We start from the raw sequence: 22,769 nt of genomic DNA, 5'->3' as shown, positions 1-22,769 counted from the left end.
GCTTAGCATAGTGCCTGCCAGAATCACTTGAATGCAAGGTGATTGACTGTTAGTTGACCGACTTGACAAGAAATAATTCCTGTCCTCAAGGAGCTTACATTCTATGAGAGGAAACAGCATGCATGTGTATATATGTATATTATGCCTATATTAATACATGTGCACATGTCTACCTACAGACTTATATATGCACAATAAATACATAAATAAAAGATAATTTAAGGGGAGTCACTAGCAACTGTATCAGAAAAACTTTCTCGTAGGTGACACCTGAGCTGAACTTCAAAGGAAATTAGAAATTTTAAGACAGTGGGACCAGAAAAATGACAGAAAAACCTAAGACATTGATTTTAAAAAATTTTTTTATAAAAAATGCAACATGAAAGTGTTCTGGGCAGGACCCACTTGCTATCACCCCTTTCCTTCTGAAAGTCACATCACCTCTCTCTGCCTCAGTTTCCTCATCTGGGAAATGGGATAACACCTCTCTACCTCAAAGAATTGTTGTGAGCATCAAATAAGATAATATTTGTAAAGCTCTTTGCAAACCTTAAAGCCTTACATAAATGCTATTATTATAAATAAAATAACAATCATCTGAAAGTCCTAGATATGCTAGGATTAGGACTCCAAATATTTCATAGGAGAATTGTTTGAACTGGAAATGTTTAGTCTGGAGAAGACTTATTTTTAGTGGGAACGTGATTATAAATTTTAAATATTTGGAGGGCTGTCACATGAAAGAGAATTAGACTTGTTCTGCTTGATTCTAGGGGACAGAAAATAAAGTAAAGCTATTTCTTCAGTAGGTTGGGGTGTTTTTTCCCCACTTATTGTGAAGATACCCTAACAATTAGGAAGCTACAAAAACCTAATTTGTGCCTCCTGTCAGGTAACGAGTTTCCCACTACTGGAGGTCTTTGCATAGAGCCTATAAGTGGCCAATTGACAGGGGACTCCTGCCCAGGTTTGAGTCTAGCAGGGTCACCTAGAAGGTCCCTGGCAAGCCCTGAGATTCTGGGAGAAATTACCTTCATTCTGAATTAATAGGAAAGAGGCTCCAGTGATCTTTTCATTTTCTGCGTAATGTGATTCAGTTTCCCATTTTAGTAAAAGGAAAAATCTGAGATTTCAAAGAAAGAAAAAAAGATGATTTGAGTTATCCTAGTTATTTCATAGTTTAATTTTCCTTTGAGGTGAGGAAGCACAACTCAGCAAAATGACACCTGAGAACTCCTTGGCTGTGACAGACGTTGCAGTTCTACTGATGTGAACAGTTTTTTACTTCTGTGATATGTTTGAAACCATTATTAGTGACTGATCTCCTTTATGCCTGGCCTGATTCATTCTTTTAATTGAGGAAGACATATTTGTTAAGTGTGACTCTGTTCAAGTCACAGTGTTAAGTGCCAAGGGGAGCATGATGCAATGGACGGAATGCTGGACCTGGTGTTGAGAAGTTGTTTGTTGTTGTTGAATCATTCAGTTGTGTCTGACTCTTCCTAACCTCATTTGGGGTTTTCTTGCCAAAGATACTGGAGTGGTTTTCCATTGCCTTCTCCAGCTCAATTTACAGATGAGGAACTAAGGCAAACATGATTAAGTGAGTTGCCCAGGGTCATAATTAGTAAGTGTCTGAGACTGGATTTGAACTCAGGAAGATGACTCTTCCTGACTTCAAATCTAGCCCTCTATCTACTGCACCACTTGGCTGCCCAAAGGAGTCAGGAAGACCTGAGTTCAGATTCTTCCATAGACACATACTAGCTGTGTGACCTGGGCAAGTCCCTCCCTCAGCCTCTGCTTCCCTATCTGTAAGATATGGATAATAATAGGCAAATGAAAAGTGTCTATTTCATTGGGTTGTTGTGAAGATCAAATGAGGACCAAATGAAATGGAGGCAGTTAGTTAGTACAGCATTGAACCTCAAGTCAGGTAGACCTCAGTTCAAATCTAACCTCAGATACGTCCTGGCTATGTGATCCTAGACAAGCCCTCTATGTGCCAACAATGAATCTACAAATACATACTGATTTCCTAGTATGTAATTGGCAGTGGAGTAGAACTTATGGAAGGTGATACCTCAAGTCAGGAAGACCTTAGTTCAACTACACACCTTAGTGTATGTACACACATGTATTTACATGCATATATATGTACAAATTCTCTAAGTCACCATGGGCAAGTCATAAACCTCTCAGCCTCAGTTTCTGCATCAGTAAAGTGGAGAATCCCTCTCACAGGGTTGTTTTGAGCATCATATTAGACAATGTATGCAAAGAACTTTCCTATCCTAAAGGCTCCATGTAATTGATCACTATTATGATCACATGTTAGACACTATTCTGGAGAAGACAAAAAGAAGCATAAGAGAAAGGATCATGGATTTAGAGATGGAAGAAACACCAGAAGCCACTTAGTCCAATAATGGAGATGAAAGTGATCTTAGAGATAATTTAGTTCAATCTTTCACTTGCAGATGATAGAACTGAGGGCAGAAAGTTTAAGTTATTGCTCCAAGGCAGCACTGTTACCAACAAACAGAACTATCATTTGAAACCGGGTCTTCCAACTCCAAGTCTGCAACTTTTTCCTATTACACCATATGGAATGACTTGCCCAAATTATCATATTAAGAACAGGGATTGTCTCATTTTTGTATTTGTATCATAAGCTCACAGCATGGTGCTCATAATATATAGTAAGCATTTGATAAATGCTACTTTTTTCCATTCCTTCTAGATGTTTTAGTGACCCAAAGGGGACTAGAATCTAAGTCACCTGACTCCCCAGTCCATTGTTCTCTTCAAAATGTCTTGAATTGAATGAAGCTCATGAAAGAGGATAGAATTAGCAACATCAATTTGGAAATAGTCTACATTTAAAATAATAATCATCATAATTAACCCTTTATTACCAGGACATATCCATTCATAATTCTAAAATCAGTGGCCTTCAGGGACAAATATCAAGACCAAAAGCGATTAATTCAATGATTAATTCCAGGACCGAAGAGTTAAGACCTTTAGTCTTTTAGTGATGTTGCTCTGAGTGAAGGGGATGTGATGAAAAATAACTTTTTGGAAAAATCAGTGGGTGGCAGCTTAAATCAGAGAGCTGTAGGAAGACCCATACGCCTTCAGGTGTTTATTTTTTAAATCTGCTATTGTTTAGCTTACAGCATCTGCTTCCTTTGTAGCATTCTTGTTCAAAGTTCAGGTTGTATACTTCCAACCAGAAGTCAGAGCTTCAGCCTGTTGGATCTGACTCTGTCACATTCAGCTAAGAAAATCAGAAATCAAGTGTACAGATTCCAAAGGTAAAAAGATTTCTAGATGTCTCCTAGTCTGAGGCACACTCCTTAGGTTTTGTTCTTCTCTTCTGCCCATATTTGTGGAGGAGGTAGAATGTGATGCTTACATTCAGGGTGATGAGTTTAAATTCTACCATTTACTGGATCTATGAACCAGGACAAGTCATATAATCTCTACATGCCTCAGGCTTCTGTCCTAAGATTTATATCCCAAGACAGGGTTGTAATCTAGGTGGGCAGGAGAAGTTTCTGTATGATGAATCCTCTACACTGACAAAATTATGGATTTTTCAGGTATTCATTCTGGTCAAATCCCATCCTTCTGAACCATCCATAGTTTTATGGACTCACCTTGGGCTTCCTGCCTGTCCAAATCCTTCACCTCCTTCAGAGCTCATCTCTCCATCCTCCAAGGTCCACCTCCAATGCCATCTTCTTCACAAAGCCTTCCCCAAATGGCAGCATGCTGTTATGTCAAGAACCCAAGACTTGTAGTGAAGAGCTCTGGGTTCATAGCCCCACTAGCTGCATCGTGGCTGTCACTTAATGTTTGAGTCCAATTCCCTCCTCCATAAATGTAAAATGTCCTTTCTAACTCACTTTGCAAAACTTAAAATGCTATATAAAGGAACATTATTATTGGTACCATTGCTGTTGCCCCAGCCAGAACTGCTCTGAAACCCCACAAGATTTATTGCATGTACCCCAGGAATGGCGTTTCAATTCAACAAATATGTATAGGACACCTACTGTGCGTGGAATACTGTGCTATGCTCTGGAGGAATAGATGAGTAGGGCATGGTTCCTACCCTCAAGGAGTTTACACTCAAACAAGCAAGCATTTATTAAGCACCATAATAAATACTGATAATTTATTATGTTTGGTGCTCAAATGGGTACCTGATATAAATGAGACAGTTACTGCCCTCAGAAACTTATACTAGAAAGATTTAGCATGTTCAAAGATAGGTAAGCACAGAATATAACACATGTGAAGTGCTTTGCAGACCTTCAAGAACCATATAAAAGCTAGTTCTTATATGTATATGTACATACATATATGGGGTGGCTATGTGGCACAGTGGATAGAATGCTAAGCCTGGAGTCAGAAAGGATCATCATCCTGAGTTCAAATCCAGCTTCAGACACAAACTAGTTGTGTGACCCTGAGCAAGTCACTTAACCTTGTTTGCTTCAATTTCCTCATCTGTAAAATGAACTGGAGAAGGAAGTGGCAAACCACTGTAGTATCTTTGCCAACAAAACCCCAAATGGGGTCACAAAGACCTGAACACAACTGAAATGACTGAACAACAATATATGTGTGTATATTCACACACTGACATTTGCATGTACATATATGTGTGTATATGTATGTATATATAGTCTAAAGTGGTGTTGCTCTGGACCAGCATATCTGCTTTTAGCAAAGAGTCTTTGCTTGCTAGGGTGTATTCTAACTGCAGCATACTGATAAATGTTTAACAACTGACTCTCTGGAAATGCATGACACACTTTTCAATTTAATCTGCATTATTAAAATATTCTCCATCACTTTCTTAGGCAATCACGATCTTAGAGAATCAACAAAATAATCAAGCCCGGATTTGTAGCACTAACCAATTTCTGAAATATAAATGTTCATACTGAAAATTTAATAATTGGCTAGCACTGGTTCAAGTTGGTTCCAATCTACCCCTATTTTCTAGGCTCTTCTGGCCCCCTTATTTTGGTAATTGCTTTATGTTGATTAAACTTCCAAAAGAAATAGTGACAACCCATGTTGATGGATCTTTTATCCATTTTTTTTTTAGCATCAGCAATTTATTCACACAGGTTACTTTGGAGTTGCTCTGATTGGGTACCATATCAATTGAGCCAGAGGATTACAACATCGATATTCTTTTAGTTGTATTATATGACTCTAAATCTGAAACTCTGAGGGTCTTCCCTTCCCTGACTGATTCTTCTGCGAAGGCAAAATAGGCCATCTTTTACCTCAATTCTTACCTACCCTTTCACTACTGAATGGGTGCTGCCTTGAACAAACTGAGACATGGGAAAGACCTTAGTTTAAAAAGGCCAAGGTCTCCCACTGAATCCTGGTCCATTGCCAGTTGTTCTGACCTATGTCTTGCCACTGGACTCTGATGACTCTGGAGGAGTGAGGCTGATGACTTTGCACAGCCTTGCCTCATTTAAATCCAGTTCACTTGCTAGTCAAGACATCACCCTACTGATGTCATTGGTCTTCTTTGAGAACAAAGGATGAATAACAATGGCTCTAAATCATGGAATAGTATGCTCAAAAAAAGAAAAGAAAAGAAAGATCATCAATAAGGCAGTAGAAAGACATATGGTAGAACTAAAAAGACCAACAACAAAGTATTCCCAAGAAGCATTTCCTAAGATAATAAGACTTCCTCATTAATTAATGAGAGCCTCCATCATTAAATATCTTCCAACAAAGGTTAGATGGCAACTTATCAAGAAAGTTGTAGAGGAAACTCATAACAATACAACAACAGAAATCTTGGTCTGCTGATTCATTCCCAACCATTTGTCACCTAGCTTCACAATGTTCTTTGCTAAGTCCAAATAGAAGAATTCTTTCCAGATGATGAACTCTCCAGATGCTTCTGTTTGTGGAAGAGATGGTATTAACTGCCCCACAACACTAAAGGGCTTCTTTGATGAGATCCATAACCTTTCAAAAAATATCTGCCTGGTAATCTAAATAATAATGAAATAATAAACACATATAGTGCTTACTGTGTGCACAATATGGTGCTAAGTGCCTTGTAAATATCTCATTTGATCCTCACAAGTATGGAACATAGGTGCTATTATTATCCCCATTTTACAGATGAGAAGACTAAGACAAAGAGAGTTGAAGTGACTTGACTAGGGTGAAACAGCTATTAAGTGTCTGAGACTAGATTTGAACTCACATCTTCTTGACTCCAGACCCAACTCTCTATCCACTATACCACTTAGCTGCCTTCATATAGGAGAGACTTGGTAAATGATGACTATATAAAGACCAGATTATAACATGGATAGGAATAGCAGAAGGACACTTTGCAGGGCCTACAGCTATAGAGGAGAAAGGTAGACTGGATCATGTATAGGAAATTATACCATGATAGCAAACTGTCTTTTAAAAAGTCTGTCTCCATCATATATCAGCATTAAATAGATTCACACTACTTGAAAGGGTTAAAAAAAATAGCTATAATGATAGTAGACCTCTCCCCTTCCGAAAAAAGTGCAAAAGAACATTTGTTCAAAAGAATTCCAAAAAGCCTGTGCAGAGACAGTAGCTGAATATTTATAATCTTCAATGCTTTAATTCTTTAGATGCAGTTTCCCAAATTAAGCAATTCAACATCAGCTAAGGTACTTACAGTGGACAGAATGAAAGGAGAATCAAAGAATTGTGCCTTTGTACTTTATAAATCTTTCTCAAGATTTACTTCTGGTGGTATAGGATTTCAAATGTTCCCATCAGAGCAAATTAAATCCATGTGCATGATTGTTTTCGGCATATGTTAATATTTCATAATTTGTTTTAATGATTTGGCAGGAGACCAATGCCTGTACTTCTGCTCTAGGCCATGACTGGCAATAGAGTGCTTTGATTCATCTTAATAGGATTTCAGGGTGGAAATGGCTTAAACAGTTACTTCCTAGAGCAGCAGGCCAGGGTGGATTTTCTTTACTGCAGGAGTTCAATAAATGTCATGTAGTCATGTGCTTTAGAAATTAGCATGGGGTTTTCAGAAGGATTCCATACCTCCTGTCCAGTCACAGTTGGGCAAGGACACAAACTTCAAAGTCATTCTTTCCAAATAAAATAAACATGAGATTGGTATGAAACAAACATATCCAGCCATGTGTCTCATCAGGATTAGCCCTCTACAAATGTAGTTAACTCCAATAACCAATGGGGCTCATGAGTCGAGAGCATTAAAGAAAGACACCCTAATCCCCTCAGGGGTACCCTTAGAATTCTGAGGAGAGATGTAGCCGGCCTCATGGGAGGGGAATGAGTCCAGAGTCAATCACTACATGCAAAAAGAGCCAAGTTAACAAAGCTCTTAATGCTTTTGGTATAAAAGAAGAAGAAGAACAAGAGCAAGACCACTATGCATTCATTAGGCACCTACTATGGGCCAGACAACACTGTGCTGAGTAACTCAAAATATTATCTCATTGGTAAATGGTTAAAAGAAACACATAAGATAAAGTCCTGGCTGCTTCATCATGGCAAGGGGGTAGTCTTGAGTTTTTGAAAGCTATGACAAAGGAGTACAAACTCTGTTTCTATCAAGACAGAAAGACTTCAAGTCCAGGTCTAATTTCATATTGTGTGCCTATCGTCCAAGTACCAATCTAGCTAGGTTTAAAGAGCTACCATCAGGTTGACTATAAAGTGATAATTTAGGGATAGGAGGAGAGAGTTGAAGGGAGGGCATAACAATATTTGAAGAATATCTATTAAGTCCTTACAGGGGGTATAATCTGTATAGTTTTTCACATTGGTGAAATCAGAGACACTAGAGCATAGGAGTGGAGTTAAAGCTCAATTACATCATCATTGATTAGGATACTATTAAAGCATGTTGTTATTTAGTCATTCTCAATCCAACTCTTTGTGATCCCATTTGGGGTTTTCTTAGCAAAAATACTGGAGGAGTTTGTCATTTCCTTCTCCAGTTCATTTTACAGATGAGGAAACTGAGGCAAACACTGTTAAATGATTTGTCCAGGGTCACACAGCTAGTACGTGTGTGAGGCTGGATTTGAACTCACAGATCTGACTCCAAGCCTGGTGCTCTAGACACTGTGCCACCTAGCTGCTCTATTAAAGCATAACTCTTTCCTTTTTGTTTTGGTTCCTAACACCTAATTGTAGAATAATTTGAGAAAAATATATTTTGGTTGTTTTAAGAAATAGATATTTTATAATATAGATAATATATTTATATAATATATAAAGTAGAAATATTTTATAAATAGATTGTAACAGTCAAATCATATTTTTGCTTGTTTTTTAATTAAAAATTAAATATCTTTGTCAGAAATATGAAACTTCAATATAAAAGGATTTTACTTGCTAAGTAACAGTTTGTATTTAAATCAATTACATTCATTGTTTAAAATATAAAAAACTCTTTTCAGTCCCCTTTTCCTACTCCCATTAGGATACTTTGTCCATCCATCCTTTCTCATTTCCTCATATGATCCTTGTTCTGGTATACTCCTTTCCATACTTGTTTCTGCCTTTTTTCACTTTGCATCATTTCATAAAGGTCTTTTCATATTTCTTAGTATTCCTCAAAACTATTGATATTAATGGCTTTAAAGTGCTCAAGCAATCAACCAATTACAAAAGCTTGGTTAAGCATTCACTATGTGCCAAGCCCTGTTCTAGGCAGAGAAAATTCACATGATACCCAACCTCCTAACTCCCTATATGAATGTGGGTCTTTTTTATTTTAAGGAATCTAGTCCCAAGTGCTTCATATATGTCAATTGCAGAAGAAACTCTAGGAATTAGTCTAATCCCTCAATTTGACAGATGAAGAAACTGAGACATGGCAAGAGTAAATTGATTTGTCCAAAGTCATACAGAAAGCAATTAATAAAGGTAGGCTTCAAATTCATATCCTCTGACTTTTGCTCTTTCCATCGCATCATGCTGCTGACTCCTAATTCTAACAATCAGGGTTAAATGACTCACCTAGGGCCACACAGCTATTAAGTGTCTGAGGTCAGATTTGAACTTGGGTCCCCTTGACTCCAGGGCCAGTGCTATATCCATTGTACCACATAGCTGCCCCAAAATTCCACCTTTAGGGGAATGGGGCACAAATAGAGAATTAAGCTCAAAATCTCCCCACTCATCTGGTCTCCATTTGGTTGCCATTTTGTCCTATGCTCCCTGCAAAACCAGTCATTGTAGAAGGTGAGCACTCATTTGACTCTAAAAAAGGTATCTTCTCATACTAAGGAAAAGAGTATTAAGTCTACCCCAGCTCCACCTCAATTCAACTGTACTTGGAATTCCAGGCTATTCTTTGAGGGGTAGAAATCTATCATTTTATCGGTAGCCAAAATCCCCAGCTTCACCTACTGAGACTTTGGTAAAGAGAAACCTCTATAATTACAGTAACAACAATAATGATGACGAATGATGATTATGATGATGATAGCTAACATTTATATTGCACTTACTATATACCAGGCAATGGACTAAATGCTTTTGCAGTTATCTCAACAACCCTGAGAGATAGGTACTATTATCTCCATTTTACAGATGAGGAAACTGAGGCAAATGGAGGTTAAAAGTGACTTAAATCACACAGCTAGCAGGCATCTAAGCCTGGATTTTAACTCATCTTCATGACTTCAAGCCTGGTGCTCTAACCATTGCATCACCTAAGATGTCAACAAACATTTATTAAGGATCTCCTATGTGCTAGGACCTATGGATGCTAAGCACTGAAGATGCAAAAAAAAGGCCCAAATATTCCCTGCCTTCATGGAGCCCACAATCTAATGGGGGAGATAACGTGTAAATAACTGTACATAAAAGATATATAGGGTGTGCCTATATCAGTTTCAGTAGTTTAAAACTGCACTAAGACTTTCGGGACACCCTGTACACAGGGTGAATTGGAGATAATCTCATAGGAAAGGCATTAGCTATGCTGGAGGTCTATAAAGACTTTCTATTCTGTTATTCTTTAGTGTTGTGTTAGTGTTGGTTTTTTTTTTTTTTTTGCTGTTGTTACTTTTGCCCACAGTATCATCACATACCAAATCTTCAAGGTTAGATTTACTCCCCAATAGATGAACAAAACCTCTCTCACCCTTTACCCTTCACACCTTGAAGATTATGTTACCAGTTAGTACTCAATAACTGAAAATTGAACTTCTAAAAATATAGCTTTTTTTTTTTTAATATTTCCAGGTGTCGCTGCTCTGGATTCCAATGTCTCTGGGAAAATTGGTTTACGAGCTGTCGTATATTATTTCTGCACTACAGCCATTGCTGTCGTTCTTGGTAAACTCTTGGTCTTGTGTATATATATAGCATGCAGCTTTATTAGTTTATACCACTATGATTTTGTAACACCTTGAAAGGAGTTGGGCTTATCTTTATTATCAAACATAAAACTAAAAACTGCATTTCTATGGAAGATCTTTTGGCCGAAAGAATTTGTTTTCTGACCTTCAGCTATTACTCTGCTCGATAGGGCCTACCTGGGCAGGGACAAAAATGAGGTCATCATTTTATGCTCTTTTAGCCAAATTGGGGAGGAGGAAGAAAAGTCAAGAGCTCAGGTAATCTGCTCCTGAAATAATCTGCAACTGAGGATAATCATGAAACAACTTCAGGGAAATGCATTTTAATACCTAGTGTGTAGATACAAAAGTAAGAACTGGCAATTAATAAAGTGTTGCCAAGGAGGCATCCAGCTGGACCTGATTTAATGAGAGGGATGTTTCAGAAGGGGAGCATAATTCCTCCTGTGATTCAGTATTTCAGAGGTCTGTGATTTCATCCGTGTGGGAGGACTTTCTCCACCAGTATAGACCCAACCCTCCCCCACACTCCAAAAGGCAGTTCCTTAAGTTGCTATGGTCTGATCCTGGTGACAAGACTCTCTGAACATAGCTGGGTTTGTCCTTGAACAAAGATCCAAGTTCATCACTTGGCCCGTACTCAAAGCCTTTCCACTTTGATAGATACCTTCAAGAACCCAAGGCCACTCCCATGACACCCTGAGGAAGAAGACTTTTATTCATAGGTCATACATGATCTTTGGCTAAAAAAAAAAAAAACTCCCCATTTCATCCAAACTTCTCATTTTACGAAAGAGGAAAGTGAGGAAGCAGGAAGTGACTTGTCAACTTTTCACACAAGTAATAAATGTTAGAGGTGGAAAGAGTCAGGTCCTCTGATTCTTACCTTTTTGAGTCACAGACTCCTTTGGTAGTCTAACAAAGCCTCTGGACCCCTTCTCAGAATAATGGTTTATGAAATGCTAAATTTCAGTTAGAAGGTTAGAGACAATGAAGATGGATGTTTTTTCCATCAGAGTTCATAGACCCTATGAAATCTATGCACACACACTTTGGTATTCTGGAATATCACACTACCTCCTTATCATTCCCTCCTCATCTTCAACCTTTAGAATTTCTAGTTTCCTTCAAACCTCTGCTCAGGCATCACCATATACATAAGGCCTTTCCTCTTCCCTGCCCTTACCCCAGCCACTAGTTTCTTCCCCTCACAACTGCATTGTACTCATGTACTTATTTAGTATATATTTAAATGTGTATATATCTCCCCTGATATCATATAAACTTAATGTTTTTTTCTCTATATCCTTCGTTCCAAGAATGCCTAGCTTAATCCTTGACTGATTATCAAAGCTTCAAGAGGAACAATATATGATATTAAAATGGAGATTTGAACTTTGATTTAGTAGTTTAATGTACCGAGTCTTCATATTTTTGCTATTTTCCAAAACCTGAAAAAATATATGGCTATCTAATTTATATATACATGCTGGCTGGTCTAAGCCACTAAACATAAGTATTGTCAATAGAGATTGATAAATGTTGAAAATACAGGAATTTCCATTGTGAGGAGAGAGAAGAAGGGGATCAACCCAGAGGACCAGGTGGAACAAGGTGATAGATGTGGATAAATCTCTAAGACAGTCCTGTTTCAATGAATAGATAAGAACCACTGATAATAGATGCATTAAACAGTATGCCAATGGTTTTTCTAAAGTATGTAAATATCTCTCTAGTCCATCTTTTCTCTTCTGCAGACATATTTATGCCTTTACTTTCCTTAGCAAAAATAGCTTTTAAATTGTAAAAGAAATGAAAATCAAAGAATTATGACAAACTTGAGCCCAGTCTGTATCTGAATACCCCAAAGATAAAATTAGTGCAATCTGAATTAATGAAGTTTCACACAGCACTTGATATGCAATTTTTTTTTCCTTTCTGCTGCCAACATCACACAATTCAAGCCACCTCCTTGAAAGAGCTTCCTGGAAAGGAAAATGATTCATGCTCCCACCTGCTAAATCTAGCTTCATGGGCCAAAGAAGAGAAAAGGAATTGTCTTGTCAGCAGGTGCTTCCAGAAGCATTTGGGAGATAGAAGCCAAGCTACTCAAGCTTTTTTCAGAAATGGAACTAATGCCATCTGCTTACTCTTTTAAATGGGACCAAAAGTTTAGGCAGCTACTATTTTAACAGTCAGGAGTCTAAGGTCTTGACACTTGAAATAAATGCTACCTCTTAGCTTGGCTTGTAATTTAAGATCCCCAGAGAGTCCCAGTATAGGATACATAGGCTAGAGTTTCAGTTACTCATTGGAGTTCCAAACATCCTAAAAGATTGTGACTCTGATATGGGATTTCTCATTGGTAACAGGTATTGTTCTGGTAGTGAGCATCAAGCCTGGTGCGTCCCAGAAAACTGATGAGTTTGACAGGACAGGCAGTACCCCTGAAGTCAGTACAGTGGATGCTATGTTAGACTTGATCAGGTAAGTGGTTGCCATGCCTTAAGGAAGAATGGGGGAGAGATCACAATGTCAATTACCAACAAAAGCATGCCTCCTTTTTTTTTGTTTTGTTTTTTTGGAGGGGGGAGGGCAGGGCAATTGGGGTTAAGTGACTTGCTCAAGATCATATAGATAGTAAGTGTTAAGTATCTGAGGCCATATTTGAACTCAAGTCCTCCTAACTCCAGGGCCGATGCTCCATTCACTGTACCACCTAGCCGCCCCAGCATGCCTCCTTTTGAAGATTTATGATGAAGAGAGTGAACCTATTCCACTGAGAGCAAAAGATAAAAATCATTGATAATTGATACATTCATTAAATTATATGCCAAAATAGTGCTTCTACAGCATGTGAATTTCTCTCAAGTTGTCCATCTTTTCTATTCTACAGATATCTCTTTCCCAGCAGGTCTAAGAAGTCCATATCTGTAGCTTCTAAATGTATTTAAGAGAACTTCAATTTCCTAAATGCCCACTATGTGTCAGGTACTTGTGTTAAGCACTGGGAATACAAAGAAAAATAAGAAACAGTTCTTAACCTCAAAGATCTTGCATTACCTCTGGGGATGTACAAGAACAGACAATAATGCAACATGTACACATAATAGACCCAGTGGAACATAAACTCCTTGAGGACAGGATCTGTTTCATTTTTGTTTTTGTATCCCCAGTGCCTGGCACATAGGAGGCACTTGATTAATTTGTTGAACTAAGTTAACTAAAATAGAGAGCTGATGTTTTCAGATAAGAAGCTGGGGAGATATCAAAAAGTGTGTCAGGGGTAGGAGGCAGGGGACCCCACAAGATCCAAATGATTTCTAAATTTTAAAAGTGCTACTTAGATTATAATTTAACTTCATCAACTTATGAAATACAAAATTCTTCTTGCCATAACCTAGTTCTGTGTTTCATGTCTCCAACAGGAACATGTTCCCTGAGAATCTTGTCCAAGCCTGTTTTCAGCAGGTAATATCAATGACTACTTTGGGCTTTAATTTCTTCCTCTTCCCTTCAATTTAGTATTGTGCTGGTGTGGTCCAGTAAATAGCCTTTTCAAAATTCCAGCCCAAAATGTGACGGTGGATGGGAACTCTGGGGATGTTCTCAAACTGCCGGGGAACTCCCATGCTCTGGATTTCTGTGGGTGTCAGCCCACAGTCCGTTCCAGGAATGGAGCTCCTCTCTACTCTGTGAGTCACACAGCAAGAAAATGGGATATAGTACCTAGCATGTATTATGCCCCTCCTCCTTCCTCTTTCCCTCCCAACAGATCTAAAGAGAAATTGGATGTCTAGCCAGTGGTCATAGAGGACTGTGATTTAGCACTGAAGAGCTTTAGACTTTCCTTTTTTGAAGAAAAAATACAATGAAATAAAGAACTATAAATATATATATATATACATATATGTGTATAAATACAGTAATATGTAGAAAAATACAAAACATATATAATATGTAATAATATAAAATAACAGAAGAATAATGAACAAGTTAGCTCTTCCCTCCTATCTTCCTTTTCCTCCAGTATTGGGAAATCTCATGCAATCCCAGTGATTCAGTCTTCCTAACAGTGTTTTACTCAGTGCAGGGACTCTATTCACTCATTTAGCAGAGCTGAGCTATTCTTTGGGAAATTGTTTGAACAGTCCATTCACCCTATGTATTTCAAGCCTCATTCTCTTGTTTATTTTTGCATTTATACAGCTGGGCCATTACATACTGCTGCATTCATTTGCATAGATTGAGTGAACAGAGCAGTCTATGTTCACCAGCGAAACAGCCAATTGCATTGCTTCGTGCTGACCTCTGGAGCACGGAACTGTGCCTCTTCCCAAGGTGTCTTTGCAGATTCAGCACAGTGATGATTTGTACATTTCCTCAAGTGCTCCATTCAGTTACAGTAAAGCTTTATGCCTAATGTAATTGCTCCTTGGGTCCTCCTTTCACCCACATGCAATATGCCACAGACTTGATGAAATACAAGGTCTTTTAAATGAAGGGTTAGCAAGATAGCAAAGAAACTGGCAACCATACTATAAGACTCTCGGTTAAAGGAACTGGGGGTGTTTAGCTTGGCCTGGAGAAGAAAAGAATTAGGGAAGAGAGAGAAGAGACACATCAAGTGTGATCAAGTATTTGAAGGATTGTCCCAGGGAAGAAGGATGAGTTGTTACGCATGGTCACCGAGGACAAAACTAAAAACCACGAAGGAAGTTAGAGACAGATTGTAGGTTGATATTAAAAAAAAAAAAAAACTTTCTAACAACTAGAATTATTCATAATGGTCTCCTTCAGGGAGTATTGGGCTCCCTAGTCCCAAAAGTCTTCAGATGAAGGTTAAAGGACCACTCATCAGAGATATTGTAGAGAGGGTTTTTGTTCAGAATTTGATCTCAATGAGTGCTGAGAAAATTTTCAACTCTGCATTTCTTTGATTCTATGAAATCCGACTCTGAAAACACACTGAATTGACTATAGAAAACTTACATAACTGTGTCATTTATATCCATGAACAATATACACGTTAATAGCTTAGAGACCATGATGGAAGTATAAGTCACATGACCATTTTTTTTTCATTTTCAAAAAATTGTTAACAAAAATGTCAATGTTTAGGACTCAGTCTATTAAAACAAAATATCTACAACTAGGATTTGAACCTCCATTTTAACATTGTAATATATAATTTGTTCCTAGTTTTATCCTTGATAATTTGAAAGGGAGAACATTTTTTGAATGGAGGTTGTGGTACTCAGTGGTTTGATCTTATTATTTACATGTTGACCCTTTGGACTACTCTTTTCTGTAACTGTCAAAATACCCATTGAAGAAGTCTTCCAAACAAATAAAAATCAGAATTGCCTTCAGAGAGTGTCTCATTCTGAACCCTTTTGTGCTTCTCTATTTTTCAATCTGACTTTATAAGCTGTGTGACAATGGCCCTGAGCCTCAGCTTCCTCCTCTGTAAAATGAATATAGTAATAAGTTCATTACCTATCTCATAGGATTGTTGTGAAGAGAATGCTTTGTAAACCCCAAAAGACCCAGAAATTTAAGTAGTTTTTATAATGATCATCTGTTGGCTCAGGCAGGAGGACTTTATCACTTGTTTGCTCAATGATAGCTGCTACCTTTATTCATTCTTATGGTCAGAATTACATTTGTTCTCATTTAGCCAAGTTTAAAATCTTTTTTCCAATTCACAGTACAAAACCCAACGTGAGGAAGTGGAGACTTCAAGTGAATCAGAGGTGAACACAACAGGAAAATCCATAACAGCTGTCATGGTGAATGCCTCCTCAAAAGCACTATTCTTTTCATAATTAGTTGCTCTCCTTTACCAGTAAATAACTGTTGAAAAATTAGAGGGAGTGGGAGATAGAAATGTTATTTATTCATTAATGTTCCTGGATTAAGATGTCTTAGATTCCAGCGTTGGCTCCAAAGGTGACCCTGGGCAAGTCACTAACCCTGAACCTCAGTTTCCTCTACTGTAAGACAGAGATAACACTTGTACAGAGTACACCTGTACAAACTCTACAATGAATTGTTTTTTAAAGTGTTTTGTAAAGTGTAAAGCACTAAAGAAATGTGCATTACTAATTGGAGACAGATTGTCCCAGTATCTTGGCTACTATGTGACTCTAAAGTCAGGTATCCAGAGACTTCTATCCTTCCTTCAGACATCCAGAGTACCATATGTATACCTTACATATCAGTTTTGTGGCTAGTGCTGGACTTGGAAGCTCCATCGCCTTCTCTTCTGCAAAGTGAGCAGGTTGGACTAGATGACCTCCAAGGTCCCTTACAAATCTAGAGTTGTAATTAATGCATCTTTTATACCCCAGTCATTTCCTAATAATCCCTCAATGATAACTCCCACATTTTCCCCTCTAATAGCAAAAACCAAACTTTAGCCAAAGTTAAGTCAAATAAATACAAAAACTTTTGATGTGGCAACCACACCTGATTGTGTGTGTAAGATTCCACAACTACGAGCCACCTGTAGATGCGAAGAATGAAGCAATAGTCCAGCACCAATCAAATGAGACATTTGTAAAAAGTGCTTAGCCCATAGTAGGCACTGTATGAATGCTTATTCCCTTCCCTGCCCCCTTCCTCCAGTCATCTAAAACCAATATCTCTCATTGCATTTGACCTAAGTTCCATCATTTTTTGGGTGGTGTTCCATTACATCATTGTAGTCCTGTATTCCCCTCCTGACTCCTTATTTCATGAAAACATAGTTATCTATATGTTATAAATTTTATAATTTTGTTGCTTGTAGATTTTAACGGTTGAACTTTGTGATACAATTCAAAGCAGATAAGTGGCCTTACTTAGTATGAAGCTCTGAACTTGGGAGCCAGGGAGATTCGAGTTCAAATTCTGCCCCAGACACTTATTGTGTGACCCTGAGTGAGTCACTTAACATCTCTCAGTCTCAGTTTCATCTGTAAAATGGGGATAATAATAGTACCTGTCTACAAAGGATATTGGAAAGATCAAAAGAGAGATTTGTTGTCAAGTGCTTTGCAAACCTTAAGGTCCTGTGGAAATGCTATTCTCACCATCATTGTGACCATTCATGCTGAGTGGATGAGTGAGCCCATTCATATTGAGACTTTTCCTAAGGCAATCATTTCATGTCAGAAATTAAGCAAACCAGCTGTATCTTTATCATTCACTGATATTTTCTTGGCTTTGTTCCACAGAACAAAACAAAAGAATACAAAGTAGTGGGCTCCTACTCGGATGGCATAAATGTCCTGGGCTTGATTGTCTTTTGCCTTGTGTTTGGAATCGTTATTGGGAAAATGGGAGAAAAGGGCCAAGTCCTGGTGGACTTCTTCAACGCACTCAATGATGCTACCATGCAAATCGTTCAGATCATTATGTGGTGAGGGGGCTCATTTTTATCTGGCTTTTGTTTTTCTTCTCTTCCTTCAAAGTTTTTTTTTTTTGGTGGGGTGGGAGTGGGGGAGGTTTATTTTTCTCTCTAATAGAAAAGCTATCTATGTCTGAGCAATCTATATGTCTCTACACACCAAGGAGCCATGATTCTAGTGGTATGGAATCATTCCAGCCCTCTCCATGTCTCCATGTTTCCATGTAATCCATGTTTCCATCATTTAAATTTGATTTAAAATATTTCTACCCTGGTGGCCACCCTTCTGGTGATGAGACTCTGTTAGACCAATCATCAGACATATCATCAGTTTCTGGACCCACACTTGAAACCTTTCTGCTTTTGCTCCACTGATATTGCTTTTAAGAACCTAGATCTGAGTCACCTCTACACCATGATGAAGCATTGGGGAAGGGCTTACACACAGGGAAGGACCTGGGCAACTCAACCTTTTACTCTGGACAATCCAACTCTATAACATTTTAAAACAAAACCACAGGAGCAGGGGTTACCCTCCTAGTCTATTTTAAGGTTCTGTCTATTTTAAGGTTGCTGTATGGCTTACATAAACAAAACATGAAATTATGATCAGGATTTGTGCATGAGGTAAATATATAGGAAATGGTTTAAAATAATTATAGGGACATGCATGGAGTGACCCTGGTCATCAGGAAAGCTGTTCCAAATTATTGTCAACTTGGCTTACTCCAAAATGACCACCTCTTCTATGTGTCTGCCATGTATTGACCACACAGTTAAATCACAGAATCATAGGGTTTCAGCGTTGGAGTAGACTTCGGTAGCCCTCTAGTCAAACCTACACCTGAAAAGAAATCTCTCCTATCACATATCCAACCAGGGGTCATCCAGCATTTAACTGAAGGTCTCCAATTAAGGGGCACCTTCTACCCTCAGAGACAGCCCATTCCACTTTGGAATGATTGGGAGAGTTGTACAAGCCAGCATCTGGACAATGACATGGAAGTGGCAGAGCCAACCATTTAGTTTTTTCATGCAGAAAAGTCATTGAATTATCAATCAGGGAAAAAATTATAGAGAACAGCTCTTTCTTGACAAAAAAAATACGGGGATGCAAGAGAGGAGTGAGCATGTTTTGGCAGAGTTAGGCAAGTGTTTTAATTATCTAGATATGGTAGTAGCCTTGTCTTCTGGTGATGGTGATGGGGGAGGAGTGAATGATTCAAAAACCTTTCATTTCAAACAGTTCACACACAACAATTCTTAAAGGTTTACGATCTTTGGCTTACCTTCCTGAAAGCCACATCCAAAGGAAGTAGAACTTTGCTGCATTCGGGGATCTAGAAGCTAATCCCTGACTTTCAAGTATTTTTGCTGGTAGGTAGAGCTTAGAAGAATTCCTGATCTTCCTGGGCTCCTGGGTCCCCAAAGGACTGTAAGAGACCACCTTGATGTCCCATTTTTCATTCACAGACTGAGACTACTTTTGGCCTTCAGCCCGACAGCATGTAAATATCACATGCAACATAAATATTATTTGCAAGAAACCTCTATGTCTTTCGCTGTCACGTTTTTCTTTTTTTTTTTTTTTTTAAAGCAATTGGGGTTAAGTAACTTGCTCAAGGTTACACAGCCAGGTGTTTCTGGGTGGGTGCTAAGTGTCTGAGCCCGGGATTCGATCTCCAAGTCTTCTCAACACTGGAGCCAGTGCTCTTACTGGCTGTGCTACCTGGCCGCCTCATCACCTGTTTTTCTTTACTTTTTTGAAGGATCCAGCCTCTGCTGAGACAGTGTCCTTATTTGGAAAGAGACAAGCCCTTACTAACAGTGAGCATCAGCTGTCTTATATTAAATTTTAGCCAAGTAATGCAACAACAGCTTTCCTGTCTTAACTAAATGGCCCTCCACTTCCTTTTCTTTGCTCAGATGACTCACCATTATCATTTTCTCCCTTCTGTCCAAAGACCTGCTGCCTCACCATAAAGAATTTAGTTCCACTCCTCAGTTTCCTCATCTGTAAATGAGGCAGGCAAAACAAGATGATCTCTAAACTCCCTTCTGAGCCTGACTGCTGGGAGCATCAAGCCTGAGTCACACATTCTGTTATTGTCCACACTACATTGTGGAATCAGTGTACATAGTTCTACAGGAAGAAAAGTCAATGAAATTATTTCTAAGATAGGACTGCCCAAAGGGAATGAACACCTCTGTATGGCCTTCCCAAGTGCATCCTTTTACTCTACTGATGGAAAAGCCCTTGAGAGTACTACGCTTTGGTCCCTCCCCCAGCCCCAGGTGAAAGTAATCTCTCTCTCTCCTTTTTTTTTCTTTTTTTTTAAGCAATCGGGGTTAAGTAACTTGCTCAAGGTTACACGGCCAGTTATTATTTCTGGGTGTGGTGCTGAGTATCTGAGCCCAGATTTGATCCAGGTCATCCCGACACTGGAGCCACTGCTCTTACTCGCTGAGCCACCTGGCCGCCCCTTAATCTCTCTCTCTCTCTAACACCACTTGCCCAGCACTCCTTTGCCCCTCTTGGTAGGTCAACTAACAAGCATACTAAGTCCTTACTATATGCCAGACACAGTATTAAGCACTAGAAATACAAAGAAAGGCAACAAGAGTCACTGCCTACTGGGATATTACATTCTAATGGGAGATACAGCAAGTAAATAAGATGTGTACAATATAAATTCCTTGTCCTACTTGCCCCACACATACACGCATCATTAGACTGTAAGCTCTCCAAAGACAGCACCTCTGTCATTTTCTATCTATATGTCCCCAGCTTCTAACACAACCTTGAATATAGGAGGTGCTTAGTAAGGGCATATTCAATGTTTTTGACCCATCATCCTGAATTAGAGAGAGCGAGGTATCATAGTGAATAGAGTATTATTCCTACAGCCAAGAAGATTCTAGTTCAAATTCAGCATCAGACACTTTGACCCTGGTCAAATCAATTAACCTGTGCCTCAGTTTCCTTATCTGTAAAATGGGGGTAATAGTACTTGTCTCCTAGGGTTGCTATAAGGACCAAATGAGATATTTTGTAAAGTGCAAAATGCTTATTTTCTTCCTTCCTTCCTTGCAGTTCCCCTTGTTATCAAGAACATTTATTTGTGAGGTGACTGCTTAGGTACAGTCTGTGAACACAAAAGACAGCCAACTATCTCATCCTAACTTCATTAGGGGAAGGAGTAAGATACAGTGTCAGAGGACCTGGGTTCTCTGGTATTCTTTAATTTGTGTAACCTTAAGCAAGTTGCTTCAGCACTCCTCCTCAGCCTGTTTCCTCCTTTGTAAGTGAAGGGTTTGGTCTAGGTGTTTAGGTGTTCTCTAAGGGCCCTTCCAGAAATAAATGGATGAGCTGGTGTTGTTGATTGCTCTGCTCTCTGGAGCAGGAAAGAGACTTTAGAAGTCATCCATTTTTCTCTCTACCAATAACCTAACTCTACTATCTACTGTGTTGCTACAGAATATGATTGTTTCTTTTCCTCTCTCTGTGATGCTCACATTCTAGGTATATGCCACTGGGCATTTTATTTCTGATTGCTGGGAAGATCATCGAAGTTGAAGACTGGGAAATATTTCGCAAACTGGGACTGTACATGGCCACAGTGCTCAGTGGGTATGTCAGTCTTTGGACAGAGGTGGTTGGGAAAGATTGCTGTTGGGTTGCTACTGACAAATGGTACTGTGGGAGGAGTCCTTCATCTGGAGTTGGAGGACCTGATTAGAGGCTTGGCACTGCTGTTTACTGCCTGTGTGATCTTTGGTGAGTCCAAATGGTATATAGAAAGAGATGCATGCTGGACTTAGAATCAGTGGGCCTGCGTTCAGGAATACCTTGGGTAACCTTGTAGAAGTCACTTCACATTTCCCTTGTCCTCAACTTCCTCATCTGCCAGATGAGGGTCTTGGTCTAGAACATCTGACAGGGTCTGTCTAGCTCTAGATTCTATGAATTTTTTTTTAATCATCCTTTCTGGTTATTTATAAAGAAAGAGTTCTGAGATAAGCAAATTCTGGATCTGCTCTTTAATTGCTAAATTGGAAATGGATTATGCTGTGCTATTTGCTGGCTTTGGGGAGAATGAGCTATACCAGACTTTATTGCTTGAGGCCTACCAGTTGCTCAGAAATCATTCTCTGAGAACATCCCGTAGGGTTTTAGGGACATTATAAGGAAATACTTTAGTCACTCCTGGTATCTCTTGGCTATCCAAATACCTTCCAGGGCTTAGTTTTCTTTTTAAAGCCCGGGATGCCCCCTGGGGCATATATTACATATACCTGCCTGGCCAACAAAGCTAGCTCATACTCTGTTGTCTTTAAAGTTGACAAAAGCATTATCTCCACTATAACCCACTGAGGTTTATATCTCCATTTTAAAGATGAGATAGAGTGGTTAAATGATGTACCCAAGGTCACACATTGAGAGGACCAGCATGATATAGGCCCACAGGGGTGGGGAAACTGTGGCCTTCTAGGTCCTTGGGTGTGACTTTTTGACTAAGCCCAAGTTTTATAAAACAAATCCTTTTATTAAGAGGATTTGTTCTATGATGTTTGGATTTAGTCAAAGGGCCACACTTAAGGCCATAGTGAGCCATATACAGATTCAAAGGTCACAGATTCCCCACCTTGGAATAGGGGATAAACAATTGACCTCAGATCTAGGAAGACCTAAATCCAAGTCCCTTCACTGACACATGCTGGCCTGTGACCCCTGGGACCAGTCACTTAAACATTTGAGTGCTCTAAGCAATTTTTAAGACCATAAATTACAAAGAAGGTGCTGATCTACATTGGTAGATAGAGGTTTCTGATCTTGGATCTGTCAGTCCCATCCCGGTCCCTATCCCTACATATCAAGGACCCATCCAAACCCATCTCCTGACTCTGAAGCTGGCTTCCTCTCATTAGGGCACATATTATATGCCATCCATTCCATGAACCAAAAA

At 38.9% G+C, this 22,769-nt stretch overlaps 1 protein-coding gene across 1 annotated transcript in view; it reads left to right on the top strand.

The window, feature by feature from the left end:
* The window catches only part of SLC1A1 (solute carrier family 1 member 1), a 104,842-nt gene that overhangs the window by 63,695 nt on the left and 18,378 nt on the right, over positions 1–22,769 (top strand). Inside the window, exons 3-8 of the mRNA XM_069090790.1 lie at positions 10,294–10,386; positions 12,782–12,896; positions 13,838–13,880; positions 16,121–16,201; positions 17,630–17,814; positions 21,326–21,433. Of these exons, the coding sequence (XP_068946891.1) occupies positions 10,294–10,386; positions 12,782–12,896; positions 13,838–13,880; positions 16,121–16,201; positions 17,630–17,814; positions 21,326–21,433 (625 nt within the window). The remainder of the gene's footprint in view (positions 1–10,293; positions 10,387–12,781; positions 12,897–13,837; positions 13,881–16,120; positions 16,202–17,629; positions 17,815–21,325; positions 21,434–22,769) is intronic.

The sequence above is a fragment of the Petaurus breviceps genome, unplaced genomic scaffold (genome assembly GCF_028583685.1).
Source record: "Petaurus breviceps papuanus isolate PSGF00001 unplaced genomic scaffold, PetGlider_PUasm1.0 187, whole genome shotgun sequence".
Taxonomy (NCBI): domain Eukaryota; kingdom Metazoa; phylum Chordata; class Mammalia; order Diprotodontia; family Petauridae; genus Petaurus; species Petaurus breviceps.
The sequence above is the reverse complement of the archived record's forward strand: the minus strand, read 5'-3'. Positions and strand labels throughout refer to the sequence as shown.